This window comes from Neophocaena asiaeorientalis, unplaced genomic scaffold (genome assembly GCF_003031525.2).
Source record: "Neophocaena asiaeorientalis asiaeorientalis breed wild unplaced genomic scaffold, Neophocaena_asiaeorientalis_V1.1 scaffold606, whole genome shotgun sequence".
NCBI lineage: Eukaryota > Metazoa > Chordata > Mammalia > Artiodactyla > Phocoenidae > Neophocaena > Neophocaena asiaeorientalis.
In genome coordinates, this window is record NW_020173687.1 from 7,544,936 (window position 1) to 7,566,736 (window position 21,801).

General features: G+C 43.6%; 1 protein-coding gene across 1 annotated transcript in view; it reads right to left on the reverse strand.

Moving 5' to 3' along the window:
- Nucleotides 1–21,801, reverse strand: part of DOK5 (docking protein 5) — a 135,002-nt gene that overhangs the window by 9,583 nt on the left and 103,618 nt on the right. Inside the window, exons 6-7 of the mRNA XM_024750353.1 lie at nt 15,310–15,445; nt 19–139 (exon numbers count right to left, since the gene is read on the reverse strand). Coding sequence (XP_024606121.1) covers nt 19–139; nt 15,310–15,445 — 257 coding nt within the window. The remainder of the gene's footprint in view (nt 1–18; nt 140–15,309; nt 15,446–21,801) is intronic.

Below are 21,801 nucleotides of genomic sequence, written 5' to 3' on the forward strand. Positions count from 1 at the left end.
CAGTCCGCCCGCGCTCACCTTGCAGGCGGTAGAGCTGCCCCGTGCTGTGCTGCCGCGTGATGTGCTGCCAGTAGGCGCTTCGAGGCAAGGGCACCATGGTGCTCAGCGAGGCGGCCCGCTCACTCATCCTCATCTGGAGCTGTGTCAAGGCAGAGAGCGTGTGTCAGCAACCCCGGGGCCGCGAGAGACCTGACCCAGGAAGCTCCACGCAGGGAGCTGCGGAAGCACGAGCTGGCCCATCAGCCAATCAGTGCGTACGGCCCCATGGTGGTGGTGGACGCCTGTCGGTTTCACTGACTTAGCAGCATCCGTTCTTCAGCCGGCTGGCAACAGTGCATCGATTTTCCTCGGGGCAACTTCCCTCCAGCTCAATCGATTCCGTCAGACCCCACCACTGATTCTAGGGGTGAGCCGGTGACCTACGTCAGGCCAATAAGAACAATCCCTGGGGACATTTATCAGGACTTTTGTGGAAGAGAGAATCGGTAGAGGTAAATTAAGGGGTTTTTCTGACTGTTTTTTTTCGTTGCTGAATCCCAGGGTCTAGATTATTTCTGGAACGTGGTAGATGCACAAGAAATAACCGTTGAATTAAATATTTGAGTTTTCTTGTGGGGTTGCTAAGAGGACAGCAGATGGGCCTGGAGCCTATCTTGGAACAATAAAGGGAGAACATGCCAGTCATTGGACACTATTCCAAAGGAGACAGCCAAGAAAAGGAGGGGAGAGTCCCAACAAGCTCCCCTGAGACCCTGGATCCTACCTGAACCAAGAGACTAGCCTGGGACTTCTCAATTATACAAGCCGATTATTTCTGTTCCGTTTAAGCTGATTTGAGTTGGGTTCTATCACTAGTATAAGAAAAAGACCCTTGTCTGCCCCTACAAGCACCTGACCCTCATTCCAGACACTGAGGGATGAAGAGGAAGTCGTAGCTTTTGGCACCAAACATCTAGGAGTATCCATCCTGAAAGATACAGTGTGAGGCCCCAGGTCTTTGGGGAGTAGTCAATGGCCTGTTCGAACACATGGGGTGGGGCGGGGGGGTAGATTCCAAGAGAAGACAGCTTAGTGGGATGGGCAGGAGGGGAACAGAAATTTACATGGGATGGATTGGATTCTTTATCACAATAGCACAATTACCAAAATGAGTCTCCAAGTAGAATTACATAGCACTAGTTTCATGGGGACATTTCTTCCTAAACATGTCCTGTTAAATCAAAAGGGCAAAAAGCTGAAAACCAAAGCCAGTAGAGAGGTTCTGTGGCTGTTTCTCTATTTCTGCAGAAACGAAAAGTCTCAAAAGTTTAAGAGCAAAAACCAAAACCAAACAAACCAAAAAAATCTATTTACCAGTGACTTCTGGTGACATTCAACCTCAATAACATGGAATACAAGAAAATAAAGGGAGGAAAAGAACTGAATTCTCAAGGTACTGATTATAAGATTTTCTCAATGTAAAGGGATTATATTTAATATAATAAAATTTTTAATATAAAGCAAATATTTGGGAAATAGCTGTCAAATTCAAATTACTCACTATTATTACTGTGAATATATTTCTGCAGCCCAGCATGATCTGACTGTATTTTTAGAAAGCTTATTTAGGAACAAAAATAAAATGACATTAATGTCATGTGTCATAGAGAACATTACAAAGCCGGTTCTCTGTTTCTTCCTTAAACCTTTGAAACAATATCTAATTTTATGAAAGAGGCATTTTAATTGTCTTTGGAGAAGTATGCTGAGAAGTCTTCTTATTTAACAACGCAAAAAATGTCTGAATTCTCGAAGATTGAGAAGACTCAGGAAGTCACGTGGTGAAGAGTCTAGCTGGAAGGTGTCTGCCCTCATGCTTCTTTTTATTTCAAATATATCATATCTTTTTTATAACTTATTTTCTTCACCTGAACAATGTATTGTTAGCATGTTGGCATTTCTACAACAGCATTTTTTTTTTTTTTTTTTTTTTGCGATACGCAGGCCTCTCACCGCTGTGGCCTCTCCCGCCGTGGAGCACAGGCTCCAGACGCGCAGGCCCAGCGGCCATGGCTCATGGGCCCAGCTGCCCCGCGGCACGTGGGATCCTCCTGGACCAGGGCAAGAACCTGCGTCCCCTGCATCGGCAGGCAGACTCTCAACCACTGCGCCACCAGGGAAAGCCCTATAACAGTATTTTTAATGTCTACATAGTATTCCATTATATGGACGTATTTTTGGTTTTTTTAAACATCTTTATTGGAGTATCATTGCTCTACAATGGTGCGTTAGTTTCTGCTGTATAACAAAGTGAATCAGCTATACATATACATATGTCCCCATATCTCCTCCCTCTTGCATCTCCCTCCCTCCCACCCTCCCTATCCCACCCCTCTAAGGTGGTCACAAAGCAGCGAGCTGATCTCCCTGTGCTGGCCCTCATCCTTCTTTATTGCTTTAAGTGACCCTTCCCCTCTGAGCTTGCTACCCTTCCCATCTCAGGCCGCACTATGGCGGGGGGCCTGCCATTGGCACCCACCTGTGGTGCCTCCCCCCTCCCTACCACTGCCTTGATCCCTCAGCCTGAGAGCTGCCCCCACTCCTCACCTGGCTAACACCTACCTTCCCTTCAGGAGGCAGCTCAGGAATCACCTCCTGACGACTCTTCCCCCTTCATGACACCAGGTACTTCTAGCAGACATCCCACAGCTCTGCTCTTACTCTGATCATTCCACTGTTTTGTGACAGCAGCTAAACTAGCCCACCTCCTCCTGTAGCCCATGCACTCCAAGAAAGTGGGGATTATATCTTTTATCTCTGTGTCCCCAACACCTATGTGGGGCCCCTGAAGGCTGAACAAATAGAGGATGGATAAATGAGCCAATGAACCCAGCTCTTGCCCAGGGAATAAATCCTAATCAACCCAGCAAATCAGAAGCACTGTTAGCCCAGAGCTGAATTCCTGCTGAAGCTCCAGGTCCAGGTTAAACTAACGTGGTTCTCAGGGGCTGTGGGGAACGTGGTAATAAGACGGCATCATTCTAAAGACGGAGACGCAGAGAATGGGCTTGAGGACACGGGGCAGGGGGGAAGGGTAAGCTGGGACGAAGTGAGAGAGTGGCATGGACATATACACACTACCAGATGTAAAATAGCTAGCTAGTGGGAAGCAGCCGCATGGCACAGGGAGATCAGCTCGGTGCTTTGTGACCACCTAGAGGGGTGGGATAGGGAGTGTGGGAGGGAGATATAAGAGGGAGGGGATATGGGGATATATGTATATGTAGAGCTGATTCACTTTGTTATACGGCAGAAATTAACACACCATTGTAAAGCGATTATACTCCAATAAAGATGTTAAAAAAATAAACAATAAGACTGCATCATTCTACTCTGCGTTCAAGTGATGAGCAGAAGCAGGGCCTCCGGGAAAGACCTGCTTGCGTGTGTGTGCACAGTCGGTCAGGACAGTCCGACGGCGGGGGAGTTCAGCTCTACACATTTATTCATTCTACTAACAGTGTTACTCAAGATCCCGCCAGGGAAGAAAGGCAAGGCTCTGTGAATGTCAAAGAAATGCCTTCTTGTACTTCGACACTCAAACTTTCCCCCTAAACAACAGGGATGCACGTAGGTCTCTTCCTAAGTAGAAGTGTATGATTCTATTTATATGCAAGGTCCAGAACCGGCAAATGCAGAGAAAGCAGATCGGTGGTTGCCTAAGGCTGGGTGGATGATGCCTAAAGGAGATGGGTTTCTTTCTGGGGTGATGAAAATATTCTGGAGTTGACTGCAGTGATGCTTTCACAATTCCGTGAATATGGGCTTCCCTGGTGGCACAGTGGTTGAGAGTCCGCCTGCCGATGCAGCGGACACGGGTTCGTGCCCCGGTCCGGGAAGATCCCACATGCCGCGGAGCGGCTGGGCCCGTGAGCCATGGCCGCTGAGCCTGCGCGTCCGGAGCCTGTGCTCCGCAACGGGAGAGGCCACAGCAGTGAGAGGCCCGCGTACCACAAAAAAAAAAAAAAAAAAAAAAGGTGATAGGACTGTTCTGAAACAGTTACAAATTATTGAGCAATTACTTGGCATTGGCAGGCGAATTCGTAACCACTGCACCACCAGGGAAGCCCTGAATCAAATATTTTAATCCAAAAGCCTTTTTTTGAAATCTTTGAAGAAATCATAGCTCTTTTCCTCAACTGCATACCATTCCATGCACTAGTTTAAAGAACTTTGAAACTATGCGTAAGGCACTGAGCAATATGTGTAACTGCCCCGGCTCCTCCAAGAACAGGCTTGTAGAGAGGAAAGATATTCCCACTTCACACACTGTCGTTTTATAGGCCCTCCCCAGCCCCAGCCCTAAGCCCCTTGATCCTCTCCAGATGACACTTACTAGAAAATGAAAACGAGGGGAATTTAAAAGGAGAGTAGAAAACAGCTCTCAAAGAAGCTTAACCTTAATTTCAAATTTCTAACCAGAGAGAATTACTCCAACTATCTCATGAATAGTAAACGTGTTTTGAACAGAATCTTTAAAATGTTAGGTTTATACCAAATGCCTCTCTTAAAAGAGAACAGTCTTAGACAATACTTTTTTTTTAAAAAGACATAAAAATCCAGCATGTGTTTGTGTAGTATGTGATCTGTTTACCCAGTTTGAGGTAAATCTATATTTCTGAGGTTTATCAAACACCCTTGTAAAGTTCTAGCAAGCTTGTACGGTTTGGTGCTGGGAGTAATTCATTGAGATAAACTACATCTGCATTCTTCAGGGTTCTTTCTGCTTGATGAAGCACGTTCATTTAATCAATACAAACCGCTTAAAATGCTAATTGCTACGCTAAGTGACAGTAACCAAATCCTCTGGAAGCGAGATGCAAATGCTGCTGAACAAGTTTTGTAATCATTCTGGGTTGACGACAGGAGCTATATCGTCCTGTCTGAACAGAGGTCTGCAGAGCGGCTCTTGCGCCCACCTTTCCTCCACCTACTGGACAGGTGCGCTCCCACTTCAGTTAGAGGAGTGATTTCTTAAAAGAATCTAGCTTTCTCCAGCAAGAGAGCTTAACCACATGTTCTTGCTTCCGTAAACACACGAAACACCGTGAACGTATCCTGCTGAGATGCATGTAAAGACTGGTTAAGGTCCGATATAATTAGACCAGGAGGGAATTATGGCTGCATTGACACCTCTTTTCTCAGCGCAATGTATGTTCACTGAATGATCGGTGTTAAGTCTTACTGCGGATTTTTGTACGTATAAAGGGCATCAAAGCACGCGGTCCCATGCTGTGCTCTCTCTAGCTCCAGTGCCATTTCTTCCATGGACCAAGGAGCTGGAATCTCAGAGTCGCTTTAGAGCCACAGTTCTCAAAGTGTGGTCCCTGGACCAGCATCAGCAACACCTGAGAACTTATTAGACATTCAAATTCCAAAGCCTCTGGGGCTTCCCTGGTGGCGCAGTGGTTGAGAGTCCACCTGCTGATGCAGGGGACGCGGGTTCGTGCCCCGGTCTGGGAGGATCCCACATGCCGCAGAGCGGCTGGGCCCGTGAGCCATGGCCGCTGAGCCTGCGCGTCCGGAGCCTGTGCTCCGCAACGGGAGAGGCCATAGCAGTGAGAGGCCCACGTACCGCAAAAAAAAAAAAAAAAAATTCCAATGCCTCACCCACACCTGCCGAAACCCTGGAGGTGGAGCCCATCCACGTGTGGCTTAGTGCCCACCTTTTCTGCTCCCTCAGCTCATCTCCGCCCACACCACAGACACACACTCAGGCCCTAGACATTCTCTCTTCTACCTCCAAAGCCTCCCACATTTCCTCCTTCCTTTCAGCTCCCACTGACTCACACCCTGGGCTTTACATTCCTGTCCTGGCTCTTCACTTACTGACTGTAAGCCATGGAGCCTCAATTTCTCCCTCTGTGAAATGGACCTAATATTGCCAATAAAATGCATACCATGAAAAAGAATGAATGAGACCAAGGTTGGCAAACTTTTCTGTCAAGGGCCAAATATCAAATGTCTTCGGCTCTGCAGGCCATCCAGTCTATGGTGCCAACGAACCCCCTCTTTTATTTCCATGTGAAAGCAGCCATAACAATGTAAAAATGGATTGGGTGTAGCGGTGTTCTAATAAACTGTACTTACAAAAACAAGCACAGGCTAGATTTTGCTCATCAGCCATAGTTTGCCAAGCCCTGAATCAGACCTAGGCTACATGGCTTTAAACTACTCCCGTGAGATATTTACTGTTGAATGAGAATACCAGGGGGTAGTTTCTTCAGATGTGTAATATGATCACGATTTTGTAAAATCAACAATGACCCCCAAATACCCATATCTTGTGTAGGTATCTGTGTGTGTCTATCCACCTCTGTGTGTATGTAGATGTCGATTTCTGTGTAGGATTATATGGGTACGGAGGAAAACATGGAAAGATAAGTGCACACTTTTAAGTTTTAGGAGTTGCTAAAGAGGGGAAAGAGGCATGCAAACCAATAATAAAAGGGAAAAAATAGAGCACAAATCATCTTCTATACGGTTATATTTTTGCAGTTAGTTAAAATTTCCATACATGTGTTTGTGTAAAAATAAATTAAATAGGATTCAAAAAACCAATCCCGATCTCCAAGGATAGTTGTGAAAATTTAACAAAATAAAGCATGCAGACACTCAGCGTCGAGCCAGATGGAGCTGCTCACTCCAACTTTAATTATCCCTCAATTAGACGAAGCCTCCGAACTCAGTTTTCCGTTCACGCTCTCCCTGCCTGCGTCCCTGCCTCCCCTCACCCCTTTCAGTGAATTCTGCACTTGGCGTTCTTTGGTTCATTCACTCCCTCATTCCACGCATTTATATACTCCGGGCATCATTTACAAGGCATGCACTCTGCTGGGGGCTGGAAACTTAAATAAAACACAGAACCTCTGTTTCCCCCAGGATTTTACAGTAAATGGCCAGAGAACTAGTTTGAAGCCCAGCTTAGGTCACGTCACCGTCTGCCTGCACAATGGTGTCCCGTCCTCTACAAAAGAGAGCAGACCCTCCCATAAGCAGAGCTCTCCTTCCCGTGGTGGAGAAGATGCCACATCTATGCTCATATACCTAGTGTCTGGTGTGATTCGTATGACGGCACTTAATAAAAAGTGGCTGAATAACTGAGTCACTGATGGACACACTGGCTGACTTGAGTGAAGAGATGAATCCATAAGTGGATGAGAAACCTCCCTCATCTTCCATCCCCTTGCCATCGTATCCTCTCTAACTCCCAAGTCAACATTAATAACGCAGGTGGACTTGGATTTAGTAGGTGCCAGACACAATGTCAGGAAACCACAGGCATTATGCCACCCAGTAAGGTATGTACTAATACAACCTCCTCTTTCACAGGAAGGGGAACAAACACTACAGGTGGGGAAGTGACCCGCCCAAGGACACTGAGCTGGTAAAGATGCCCAGCCAGGATGTAAGACCTGGCCTCCTACTGCAGAGCTAAAGTTCATATCAGAATCCTGTGTATGTCTCAGGAAAGCACAGAAGATGTCATGAAGACCTTAAAGGATGGGCTCATGTTCTGTTCATAGTGATAAAAGGCACCTGAATTTTGGAAATAAATTTTATTTTAGAAATAAAATTTTCAAAGCTTAGAGAAATGGCAAACAGTCGAAGGAGGTGCAAGGAGATGGGAACACCCACGCAATCCTGGGGAGTAGAATCTCCCAGTGATTCTCCCAGCCCTTGGAACCCTCACTGTCCCAGGGGCCTCTGCTCAAGTGAAAATCAACCATCTGCCATACAAGTGGCCACCCGCGGCTTTCTCATGAAACCCGCGCTTCTGGGCTGCCGAATCCAGAATCCAGCTCCGACAGATGCTTGGCAGGAACCACCCAAAGAGCTGTCTTCACTTTCTCCAGCTCCTTTCCCTTGTTCTGACATTTACAGCAAAAGGGATGGGTATTCCTATCATCAAAGTGTCACCGAGCTATCACAGAATATTATTGAACTGTCAAGGAAATAGAGCGAGCAGAGGCTTACTTTTGAATGTTACAAACACACACACACACACACACACACACACACACACACACACACACACACACACACACAGAGAGAGAGACAGAAAAGAAAAAGTGAGCAGGAGAGAAAGTTTGCTAAGGGAAAAAATGCAGCAGACATTACTTGGTGAGTAGAACTCTGGCTGAAACAATGCCTCCACTGTCGCCTGCAGCTTTGATAAAGCAGACTGTTAGTGGAATCAACCATTTGGGGCCAAATTTCCAAATACAGCAACTTGCTGAGCACCAGATGTGCTCAAATGGTTACTTGCATGGGGAATGAAAGTGATTTGCATCAATTTACTCGGAGCCATTTGAATTCTCAGCCATATGCATAAAATAGAATCACCCTTCCCTTTGCTTCTGGTAACTTTTTACAACTCCTTACCGAGGAAACCCTCTCCCCACCTGTACACTGAAATTAATAACCCCTGGGACTATTTTCCCCAGCCTCTCAGAGAAGACTTGCTTGGAACCTGTGCCTTGTTTTGGCACTGGGAGGGAATTGGATTTGGGATTCCGGCTTCATTTTCCTTTTTCTCTATGCTCATAAAATTGTCTATTCAAGGGCTTCCCTGGTGGCGCAGTGGTTGAGAGTCCGCCTGCTGATGCAGGGGACACGGGTTCATGCCCCGGTCCGGGAAGATCCCACATGCCGCGGAGCGGCTGGGCCCGTGAGCCATGGCCGCTGAGCCTGCACGTCCGGAGCCTGTGCTCCGCAACGGGAGAGGCCACAGCAGTGAGAGGCACGCGTAACACAAAAAAAAAAAAAAAAAAAAAAAAGAAAGAAAGAAAAATAATTAATGGAAGAGAAAAACATACAGAGAAATATAAAAGCCCCTTCTCAGACCCTCAAACCCCAGTCCTGCTCCCCAAAGGTAACCAACATTACCCAGTACGTTTGTATCCTGCCAGAAGTTCACTCTCTGTGCTGACAAAGCACGTGTGAGTGTGAGTGTGAGTGCGTGTCGGACTCTGCCTACTGTCCTGCCTCTTCTTCATCCATGTGCTTCACACAAGTTCGATAGTACCAAATGTGACCCTATTAGCTGCCTCATTTAGTTCCTGTTACATCACGTGCCATAACTTATCTAATTATCCCCTTTGGGTGATATCTCTGCTATTACACACAAGCTCCCCAAGAATGGGAACTTCATCTTCTTCAATCACTTCCCCAGCACCCTGCGGACAGCAGGGCTTAGCAAATGTTTGTAAAACAGTGGAATGTAAGCAAAAAGGAATAACTCCCTCCATTTGTGTCCACATCAGCTTTGCTTCTGGTAGTACATTTTTAGAGTAAATTCCTAGATGTACTATTGCTGAGTAAAGAGACATGTGAATTGAATTTTGATCAACAGGGACAAATTGCCCTCTAACGGGCACCAGAGCAAACTGAATCAGGATTATACTGTTGCATGTTTTGAAGGGTTTAAATCATAACTTCTTATCTAAATTTCAAGCTCCTTAAGATGCAAAAAAAAATTTTTACATCTCTGCAAAGATCTACTTTGCAAGCAGTAGACAGATGTTCAGTAAAAGATTTTTGAATTGTAATTAATATACCAAGCTATGAAAAGGGAGTGGATATTCAGGAGTGAAAAAAAGTTGATAACTGCTTTAAGTAGTACACTAAAAAAAGAAAAATCTGTAAGTTAACGCAATTAACTAGAGCTCATAAACAGAAGAGGTAAAAACTGATTTTTTTGTGGGTGTATGAGTGGGGACACAGTTGTGAGAAGGCTGTTTCTACACATAAAATCCCAGCAGGTGTGGGTCTTTTTCAGTCTGAGTAGTAGTGAAATTGATTCTATGCTTTCTTTGATGCCCTCTATATTAAAAAAAAAAAAAGTGTAGACTATCATTTTTAAAATTAGGATGAATATAAATTACTTTGGTTTGCAGAACTGTAGAAGAGTTCCACTTGAATTCTACAAATTGATTAACAAAATTTATTTGCAAAACCAAGTCTGGAAGTAAATCAATTAAACAACACCAGAAAAGAGGGGACACAGAAAGAGCTCAGATTAAACTCTCAAACGTGGGAGCACAGTCAGGACTGCAGAGGATGGGGGAGACGTCACCCTGGGACCTGAATGTCACCCCCAGTGGAGCCCGGCCCTGCAGCCCCCAAGGGAGCTGCTAAATTGCCATCATTCTCCACCTTGTCACTCCCGCCTTGAAGGAAATTCTAAAAATGACAGGCCCGGTCGTGGAATGAGGAACATCCCCACACTGCCACTCCTTGTTCCAAAATTAGACTCTGTTATAGACACTGATCTCCAAGGTGGCAAAAATAGCTGGCTGCTCGGGGGAGTCCCAAACTGTCCCGGCAGAGCTTCCCTGTGGCTGCTCCAGCAAGGCCGCTCGCAGCTTGTGAGCAAACGAGTTTCTGCGGCTCCATCTCATTCAACAGTTAGTCCTTCCCTAATACCCCAGGCCCCCCCACCCTCTTCTACACCCCGTTTAGAATGAATCATAATACACGGAATTTAAAAGGAGAGGAGGTGGGGGAAGAATTATGAGAAACAGGATTGCTATCTGGTCCCAAAAGTACCAAAAGAAACGAGATTTCTTATAACAGTAATTTTTTAACATATACTCTGAGTTGATATGTATTTCTGAAAGGTACTCTGATATTCAGGGTAATCTGAAAATGCTAAGACAGTTCTCAGTGCGGATATAAAAGAAACAGAAGGGCTTTAAAACCCTTCTGGGGAGTAAGGCATTATGGCCAGAGGTAGAGGTTTAAGAACCAAATAAAAGGATCCTGCATTTCTGGCTCCAACAGTAATGAGCTCTATGGCTGTGGGCAAGTGACTTAACCACTGTGAGCATCTGTTTTCTCATCTATAAGATCTGGAGAGTGATTCCTTCCAGGTCAAGGGTCATGAATAATACTCCCTTGAATTATAAGACCCATGGGATCACGGGCTTTACCTGTCAATTACCGCTATATCCTACAGCATATTATGTCCACAATAAACGTATTTGAATGAACTAATAAATGAGAACGAATGAATAAGTCTACTTCACAGAGATATCGTGGTGATTAGAGAAAAAGCGAGTAAAGTGCCTGGCTTGATAAGTGGTACGGTTGTTGTTGCTAAAGAGCCTGGCGTTTAGCAGATGCTTCATAAATAAATGGCATTATTAGCAACACGCCATAAAGCAGGAAACATACTTAAAAGGTAAAATCAAAGCACTAAATAAACATTATTCCAGAAGTTTGCATGGTATGGGGGCAGACACCAAGGTGGCCCCCTGATCTCCTCCTCTAGGTGCGCACACCCTTGTGTGGTCCCCTCTCTCTTGTGACTGTGGGAAGGACTTGTGACTTGCTTCCAACCAATAGCCTCTGACGGGATGATGGGATGTCACGACCATGGTTAGGATACATAGGATTGTGGTCTTGCTGGCTTTGATGAAGCAAGTGGCTATGTTGGGAAGCCCACATGACAAGAAGCTGAGGGTGGTCCCTGGGAGCTAAGGATGGCCTCCATCCACTAGCCAACAAGAAACTGAGGCCCTTGATCCTGCAGCCCTAAGGAACTGACTTCCACTAACAACCACTGTGAGCTTGTGAGTGGGTCGTTCCCCAGTCTAACCTTAAGATGAGACTAGAGTACCTCAGCCTTGTGAGAATCTGAAGCCGGGGGCCCATGTAAGCCATGCCAACATTCTTGACCCATGGCAACTATGAGATAACATACGTGTGTTGTTTTAGTTTGTGGCACTTTGTTACACAGCAACAGAAAACTTATACATGTAACATAGGCAGGACATCAATTGGCCACAGCATGGCTAGCAAATGCCCAGAGAAGGACCACTTGCTGAGTGACAATGGAGAGTGGTAGGGACTGCGGAGAACTGAAGATCCCCATTCTACCTAAAGAGGGAAGGCACCACCAGGCATATCCGATGGTTGCCACATGGGGGTGTGAGATCAGTGTGGCCTTTTCACTTTTTAAGATACTACAGAAATCTGAGTTTTATATGAAACCTCTTAACTTTTAAATGTCAGCCGTTAATTTGGAATTTTTAGAAGAGCAGTGACCTGATCTCATGCAGGGCAAAGAAAACGTGTCTAGGGGCTTGATTCCGAGATAAAGTGTAAAGTGGGGTTATCCCAGCACACTTGCTCCAAATTGGAGCCCCACTACTTCCAAGCTGGTGGTGCTGGGCCCTCCCTCCAAGGGTCATTGGGAGGGTTAGAAAGTCCTTAAAATATTGTCTGCTACAGAGTAGAGACACGATACATTTTTATTATTTTTGATATTATTATTGTAGTCGTTACCTATAGCTGTCGTAACAAATTCCCACAACACTGGTGGCATACAACCACACAAATTTATCCCCTTACGGCTCTGGAGGCCAGAGGTCTGAAATCAGATTCACTGTGCTAAAGTCAAGGTGTCAGCTGGGCTGGTTCCTTTTGGAGGTTCCAGGGGAGAATCCATTTTCTTGCTTTTTCCAGTTTCTAGAGGCCACCTATATCCTTTGGGTCACATCTCTTTCCACCTTCAAACCATTAGCACCGACCCTTCAAAAATCTCTGTCTGTCCCTCTGCTTCCATCGCCACATCACCTTCCATCTGGCTCTCACTCCTCTGGCTTCCCTCCTACAAGGACCTTGTGATGACACCCGGCCCACCTGGATAATCCAGGACAATCTCCCCATCTCAAGAGCTTTAACTTAATCACATCTGCAAAGTCCCTTCTGCCATATAAGGTAATGTTCACAGGTTCCAGGGATTAAGGTGGGAAAGATTTGGGGGAGCTATTGTTCAGCCTACCGCAATAATGATGATAATAAAATAAAAGTTATTATTACTATCCGACCCACAAGTCTCCTCTTTCTGACTTCTGGGATTCAAGGTCATATGTCTGATCCAAACCCCTTCACTCAAGGCTGCAACTTCAAACTGTCATGCGTTCCACAGTGAAGCATTCTGTCTTGGGAGTTAGTGGCAGCTAACAGTGGGGTAGGGCTTCCGAATAATGAGGTTAGCGTCACCGTCTTTCTCCATTCGTGACCTTGACCATCTCAGAGAAGCAAGCCAGTAGTGGCATAAAGGCAATTCCTAGTCAAGAAAACAGCCAATCCGTGTGGATCCACTCCCAGTGACCAGAAAACGCAAAACTCTAACTTAGGGGCTTTAGTATCACCTTCATTTGTTTCATTTTAGCACAGTATCTCTTTTCTCCCCTAATCAGAGATGGATTGAAGGATGTTGATTTTTAAGCATTTCACAGTCCCCGGTTTAACTTCCTTGAGATTCAGATCCCGTTTTGAAGCTTACTCATTTCCATCTAAAACAGGATGTGTTTACTTTTAAAATCATTCATTTTATAGAGCTTGTTAAGCATACAGCAAATTAAGAGCAAACAACATTATATTCCAGTTAAATCTGCAAAAGGATGATCTGAACGAATTACTCATACTCCTGATTAATTTTTAGTGGAAGTAATGAGGAGGCGTAAATGGAAAAACATGTGCGTGCAGAACCTGCTTTTCAAGTAGATAACAATGTGTGCTAATCGATGGCTTTACAAAAAGGTAACCTTAAAAAAACTTCTTCAGACCTTTAAAGGCATCTTGTGTAGCGCGTAACTTTAATGCAATGACGTTGCCCTGTAAGTTCAAAACAACTTGAATTCTCCTCCCTCCCTCCTTCTCTCCTTTGCTCGCTTTTGCTTTACAATGGCAAAGTTAAACAGTTGCAGCAGAAACCATCTTTGACCACAAAGCCTAAAATATTACTATCTCGCCCTTTACTAAAGTTTTGCTGATTCCCTGCTCTAAAATCCCAGAGCGCTGCATGCACAAGTCGTTCGGGAATAATCTGGGGATCCTTTGGGATAGATCATACTACATGCTTTCCCCATCTTTAAATCCAACCACCCCACATGGTTAAATCATAACTTTTCAAACGGCCGTAACCTTACCATGCCAACCCAGCTCCTTTTGGTTTTGCAGATTTCTTTCCAGATGTGAATCTCTATGCATGTGTTTGCAGCCACACTGCATGATTTGCATTATTTAACTGTTGTACATTCATTTCGGATTTTGTAAATTTACTGTTCTTAAAGAAGAAACTCATGAATCATAATTGTCTGTACAATGCACAGTCCCTGGCACTAAGCAGTGAAAAGAGTAGGGGTTCTGGGAGAGCATTTACGTACGCTCATGCGTATTTGCGTTTGCAGTGTTTTTATACGTTGATGACTATGAAGGTTTATCCACTAGAGATGGCAAATGCATGGCTGTGGGCAGGATGGAGTCTTACAGGTAGGTTTCCTTTGTCCCACAAAGCATTACTGGTTTTGGTTGTTGGTTTCAGCTGGAATTAATTTCCAACAGTTACAAATGGGAAGATACTATAAACAGTCAAATTCTTGACTTATCTGGAAAAAGTCAAGAACTCTCCTACACGGAAACCACGATCTCATGTCGACAGTTGTCTGGTCTTGAGCTTTTGATATTTCACCCCAGTTTCCTCTTAGCCCTCTTCTCTCACCTTCATTTTCTCTCTGACCTCTGCTGACATTTGAAATCACAACTTCTGCTACAGTTAAAAACATTATATATATCTATAGATAGATAACCCACATAGCTGTGTCTATAGATGTCCATACATATCCAAATTGATTTTAATGTACATACACACACACTGCAATGGACTGAATATTGTGTCCCCCACCCCCAAATTCATATGCTCAAATCTTAACCCCCAAAGTGATGGCATTAGAAGGCAGGGCCTATGGGAGATGCTTAGGTCATGAGGGCAGAGCCATCATGAATGGCATTAGCGCTCTTACAGAAGAGACCCCACAGAGATCTCTCACCCTTTCTGCCATATGAGACACAGTGAAAAGACAGCCATCCATGAACCAGGAAGCAGGTCCCACCAGAATCCGCCGGCACCTTGATCTTGGACTTCCCAACCTCCCAGTGAGAAATAAATAAATTTGTTTTTTATGACTCACTCAGTCTATGGTATTTTGTTGTAGGAGCCCACATTGATTAAACACACAGGTAACAACTGAGGCAAAAAGTGGGTAAGCAGATGATGAGACGGTGTAGAGTTACTGTGTTACCAGGTGGCCTTTTGGAGCTTTCCAAGGATGGCATTTAATCCAAGTACTGCACTGCTTAGTGCAGGAGTAAATCTTCTGCCCCCAAATATACTGACCGTATCTTCAGCACCAAGATTCCAAGGCTAAATTCTACAGCGGCATACACTGGGTCATAAGCAAGAAATTCCACACGTACCATTGAATTTTTCACGCTCTGTAGCAAGCGCTCGTGCTGCTCGGCTATGGCCAAGGCAGCAGAGTGGACTTTCTGGTAGATGGCCTCCCCATCTCGTGTCTGAAAGATAAACAGCCCTTCACCAGTCTCACACATCCTGTGAAAACAAAGACAGAGAGCTTCTGAAAACCAGCTCCTACCAGTTCAATGCACCTACAGCCTAGAATAGTCTGACACGAGGCTCATTTATTTTGTATGAGGTTAGGATTCTTGCTCACATGTGCTGTTCGATGAATTGGTATTAATAAGGACAGGGAACCAATCACTCTAAGCCAGAATGGTGCCCAATGTTTTTTGTCCCGAAGGTTTTGTCGTAGAAGGTTAATAAGCTGTTTCTGGATTCTTAGTATAATCCCTCTACTTCCTGTATGACTCTCAAAGAGGACACCTGTGCTACGGCCTTCCCATCACAGTCCGTGAATCAGAAACTCATCAGAAACGGCGCCACGTAGCTCAGAGGTGAAAGAAGGATTCTATGACTCTCAGATTCTGTCCTAACCTTCCTTACAGACAATGGCTTGAAGAATGATTTCATTCCCAAAGGCAACTATGCTTTCCCAAATCACAGATCAAATTTTACTCTAGGTGTTCACTCCAGGAGATGAACCAAACACAGCTAAGAGGTTTTTTTTTTAAATGAACATAACTTTGCTGAATTAATGTGTGGAACATAAGAGAAGTTACTCAAGGAAAGCTAGATGGGTTTCAACATTAATGTTAAGGATTAAGAAGAGGATCATTTCGACCTCAGACTGTTAAAAAATGAATTATATTAATAATGGAAGATAGGTACACATAATTAGGCAAGAACCAAATAAATGTGTTTTAACTTCTATATATACACGCACACACACACATACATATATGTATATATATATGTATAGTGTGTTATATATAATTAATAAATATATTTAATTACTCCAAATATTTTTAAATACTTGGACAAAATCCTATTATCAAGGATAATTTTTAAAGTTCTGATTTTGATACATACGTATATCAAAGATAAACTAAGAGGTTGTTTTTGTTTTAAAGAACAATATTTAATTATTACATTATTTATAATTATTAATAATTACTTCATTATTCTAAAATACAATTCCACTCCTTCCACCTCAGAATCTCTTGCTGAAAAACTGAATACTGGCCTTAATGCCTGAGTTTTGCTCACATCTAAAGAACTTTTTAACACAGCATGGAAACCAAGCAAATTTTCAAACCTGTTAAATATTTTATCTATTCCAGTCTATGCAGTTAGTGCAATAAGAAAGGAAGACTTATCCTTCTTTCCCACATTTGGCTCAATACCACAGCCATATGGCAATTTTCAGCAATATAGCATAGCATACGTTAATTGGTCAAAACCTGCCTCACTTGAATTTCACTAATATGGACCATGTAAGAAGAAAGAGAAAAACTAGAAGGCTCTTTGAACCAGCTAATATAAAGAACTAGCTTATGAGGTTGATCATGTGATTTTAATTATTGAGTCATCCTAATCCAAGGAAGAACTAAAAACTAAAATTCAAAGCATATTTACTCAAGTCCCATTCCCTTCCTGAAGACTTCCTAAAATACTTCAGTCCTCACTGCTATCCCCTCTTTATTTGATCCACCATACAAATTTGACTCTGCTACTTGGCACCTAATTCCGCAAGGTTTTAATTTTTTCACACCGCTTTTTTTTCCCATCAAATATTGAAATATAATTTGTTAAGAGGAGGGTAACCTCAATCAATTATTAAAGAGGAAGAGGTGGTCTTCTGTTTCCTCTAGGGCAGAGGTCATTTTTACTTACTTAGATGCCAACCTTGGTTCCAGAAAGGATGAAAGTACCTGTTACTGGGAAACATTTGTAGGAAAATTGATTCATAGCAAACCCTGCAGCTGTGTTTCTAAAACTTGACAATCTAGTGGCTTTTAAGGTTTTTGTAACGGCAACCCGCAGTAATAAGTATAGCTTAGATTGTGACCTAGTACATATCTGTTGATCGATTTATCTACCACCTAGTTATTATTTAGCTATTTATCGAACATCAATTTATAATATGTTAATATTTTCTATTATATATATATATATATATATATTTTTTTTTTTTTTTTTACTGCGCCACCAGGGAAGCCCCTCTATTATATTTTTTAATACCAGTGGTGAAGTGCTTAATTTACATTATGACTCACTAACTGGTGAAACCTACTCTTTGAAAATCACTCTTTTACCAATGTCTGCTTTTGGTTAACATAACAAAGCCACAACCATCCTTTAATGACATTTGACTCTCTAAATAATTACTGTGATGAGAAACAAACTAAATCAAAACAGAGTATCAAGTATTCTTCTTGAAAGTACAGACTTTCCCTGCCTCCACCTAAGGATCTGAAAGACACAGACACTCACACACATACACACACTTACACATACACACACTCACACATACACACTTACCACTTACAGAAAGAACCAGGAGTCACAACCTCAAATTCCATCAGGGTTCAGACAAAGAACGTGAATGGATAAAGATGCTCAGACCACTACAACACACAGCCACACAGAGGGAGCGTAGCTAATGGACACCAGCCACCAGTCAGCCCTGGTCACATTTAAATGCGGAAATACAAGCCCAATGTAGCCACACTTCTGATTGTCTAAGAGAAATCAGAAATCTTGATTTTTATATGAAATAACCTGAATTTTTAATGTTGGCAACTTTTTCCTTTGGTTTTTTTTGTTTAAGCTGTGGGAGCCAAAATGCCTCTAAGGACCAGATCTGGCCAAGAGGCCGCCAGTTTGCGTTAAAGGCACAAACATGCACTGAAGAGCTCTAAACAGAACAGGAATTAGGCCTTTGGTTTGCCTAATTGTTGGGACTTTCATCCATACTGTTCAAAGGTATATGCCCTTCAGTGGGACAGCAGCGACCCAGAAAGCGTGGAGAATGTACAAAATTGACCTCAGATGCTCTTCCATACGGTCTCTTCTAACCTCTACCCACGAGTTCTTTTATTTCATTCATGCCCCTCAACCCAACAGACTTGTTTGGTGCTGTTTCTATAAATTTATTTAGTTATTTATTTTTGGCTACGTTGGGTCTTCATTGCTGCGTGCGGGTTTTCTCTAGTTGTGTCTAGCAGGGGCTACTCTTCGTTGCGGTGCGTGGGCTTCTCATTGCGGTGGCTTCTCTTGTTGCAGAACACAGGCTCTAGGTGCGCGGGCTCAGTAGTTGTGGCGCACGGGCTTAGTTGTTCTGTGGCACGTTGGATCCTCCCGGAGCAGGGCTCGAACCCTTGTCCCCTGCATTGGCAGGTGGATTCTTAACCATCACGCCAGCAGGGAAGTCCCTGGTGCTGTTTCATAAGCAGCTTTACAAGCCATTTAAAATGTTATTAGAGGCCTTTGGCAAAATAATATAATGGGCCAACTTCCCAAGGCAAGTAAGAAGAAAATAGGGAAAAAAAGAAAAAAGGAAAGGAAAGGAAAGGAAGTCAAAAAAAAAGCACATCAAAGGGGTAATGGTCTTACATAACCTAATACGGCTACGTCTGCTTCACATCTCTGGAGAAAACACAACACAGAGCAAAGACGTTCTAATGGGTTCATCTATCACAGACTTGCAAATACACAGTCTTGACGTTTTTCTTTTTGGCCACACCATGCAGCTTGCAGGATCTTAGTTCCCCAACCAGGGATTTAACCCAGGCCCACGGCAGTGAAAGCACTGAGTCCTAACCACCGAACTGCTAGGGAATTCCCTTCAAGTCTTGACTTTTAATGGTCCTGATTCCTTTCTTTCTCTTTACCCACTGACTTTGACCTTGGACACTTCTAGCATCCGAAGCCGTCCCAAATGCCCCAAGCCTCTTTCCCGATGGCCTTATGCTAACAGAACCAGTGGATGGAAACCCAGAGGAAGTAAAATAATGAGTTTAAGTTGGGCCTTTCCTATGTCCTTTGTGAAGATAAGGTTCAGATATAAGAACTCTGTGACCATACAGATGCACATATAGCGTTGAATTTCTCAGTAACTACTTTGCCTAAATGATACGCCTGTCATTCCAAACCATGGGTTATGCAATTAGTTAAGAATCCATAAGAAAACCGTAAGAAAATCCATAAGAGCTCAGAAAGTATTGGGAAATTCATGCACACAGTAAGCATGTATCAAGGCAGCATGGAATAAAAGGCTTGGTAAAGGTACAGACTTGGGCTCCAGACCGCCTGTCTGGGATTGCCCCTTACCAGCTTTGTGCCTGGTACACGTTAGTTAACTTCCCTAAGCCTGCATATCCATCTGTAAAATAAATATAATGATAGTAACTGTCACCTAGATTTATTAAAAGTATCAAATATGATACTCAGAATGCACAAAGCACATCTTCAAATAATGTGCACTTCCATTATTTCCCTGGAATGTAAGCTCCACGTGGACAGAGATTGTTTTCTAATTTATTCACAGCTTTTCCACCAGGGCCCAGCACAGGACTTGGCCTATATTTAGTGTCCAATAAATAACTGTAGAATAGATTAGGAAACAGCAGACAGGGCTAGGAAAGGAGTGACTGAGAACTTGACCCAGGCTTCCTTGAGCAAGTTTTATTTAAACTGAGGGGTCACTGAGCCACCGTGGGGAGGGAAGTGGTTTGGATGAGAAAGCAGGAAGAACAGTGTGACAGAAACAACTGCACACAGAATGCCTTGAGGTGGGACAAAGCTAAGAGACGAGACGACACGTTGGAGAGAGGGCGGGGGGAGGGGCGGCCCGCATGCCGTGACCCACAAGGGCTCTGAAACAATGCTCTTCACTATCTCCAAGTCACCACCTGGATGCAACAGCTTGCACTGGCACCGAACGCCCAACTTTCTAATCTTTGCTCCTTCCCTTTGACAATGACATTCCACACCAACATAGTTTATTAGAAAAATACTAATGGAACTGAAATTATGAAGACCAAAATAAATGACCTCACGGGGGACAGTATTAATAAGCAAACTTATGAAGTTAGAAAGCCAATCAATCGACTCAACAGTTCCTCACTTTCAAGATATATTTTGTGCATGTGCGTGTGTACATGTGTATGTGTGTGTCTTTAGGATATTTAAACATTGCTAAAAGCAGAATGTATCTTACCCTCAACGTGTATATTTAAGATAATCTTTTCTTCTCTCCATCCCTGTCATAGGGGTTATTAGATCAGTATTGATTTTTCACTTTTACGATTACACATTATAACTGAAAGAATGCGGTACTTGTCACACTAACATTAGGCAAATCATAATAGCGGCTGCAATGGATGTAAACAAAGGTAAAGGCACAGGCTTTGTCTTTGAGGAGTTTACAATTTGTTTGGTTAGACAAGATCTACATATGCGAATGGGTTCAAAGATAATATAATGGTAGAGTGAGCCGTTACAGGTCAGAGGAACAATCAAGAAAAGAAAGGTGGGCTTCCCTGGTGGCGCAGTGGTTGAGAGTCCGCCTGCCGATGCAGGGGACACAGGTTCGTGCCCCGGTCCGGGAGGACCCCACATGACGCGGAGCGGCTGGGCCCGCGAGCCACGGCCGCTAAGCCTGCACGTCCGGAGCCTGTGCCCCGCAATGGGAGAGGCCACAACAGCGAGAGGCCCGCGTACCGGAAAAAAAAAAAAAAAAACTGCACCCCTCCTTTGACACTTTCTATCGAACACCTTTATTTTTCACTGTGGGACTTACACATTCTAACATCTGTTGTACTTTTTCTTAATGTTTGTTATAGTCTGTATCCCCTCTCCTCTAGAAAGTAAGTTTCATAACAACAGAACACATGTAGGTTTTATTTATTGCTACATACATAGTGCTTGGAAACACACCAGGCTCTCAGGGTACACTCAGCAAATGTGATGAAAGAAGGCATGATTCATTTTTTTACCAGTCCTTTACTAGAATTCTGAGGTACTGTCATATATAAAGTGGTCACATACACTAGTGGGCCATCACCTACGAAAAGATGGTCGCACCACGCAAAAAGCCAACGGGTATACGAAAAATGCCCCACATCACTAACCATCAGGGAAATCAAAACCACGATGAAATATCACCTCATACCTGTTAGAATGGCTACTGTGAACAAGACAAGAGATAACAAGGGATGGTGAGGGCATAGAGAAAAGGAAATCCTTGTGCACTGTTGGTGAGAATGTAAATTGGTGCAGCCACTATGAAAAATGGTATGGAGGTTCTTCAAAAGATTAAAAACAGAACTGCCAAAAGATCCAGCAATTCCACTTCTGGGTATATATCCAAAGGAAATGAAATCACGATCTCAAAAGAGATATCTGCAACCCCATGTTCACTGCAGCATTACTTACAATAGCCGAGACATAGAAATAACCTTAGAGTCCACTGGTAGATGAATGGATAAAGAAAATGTAGTGTGTGTGTATATACACAGACACTGGAATACTATTAAGTCGTAAAA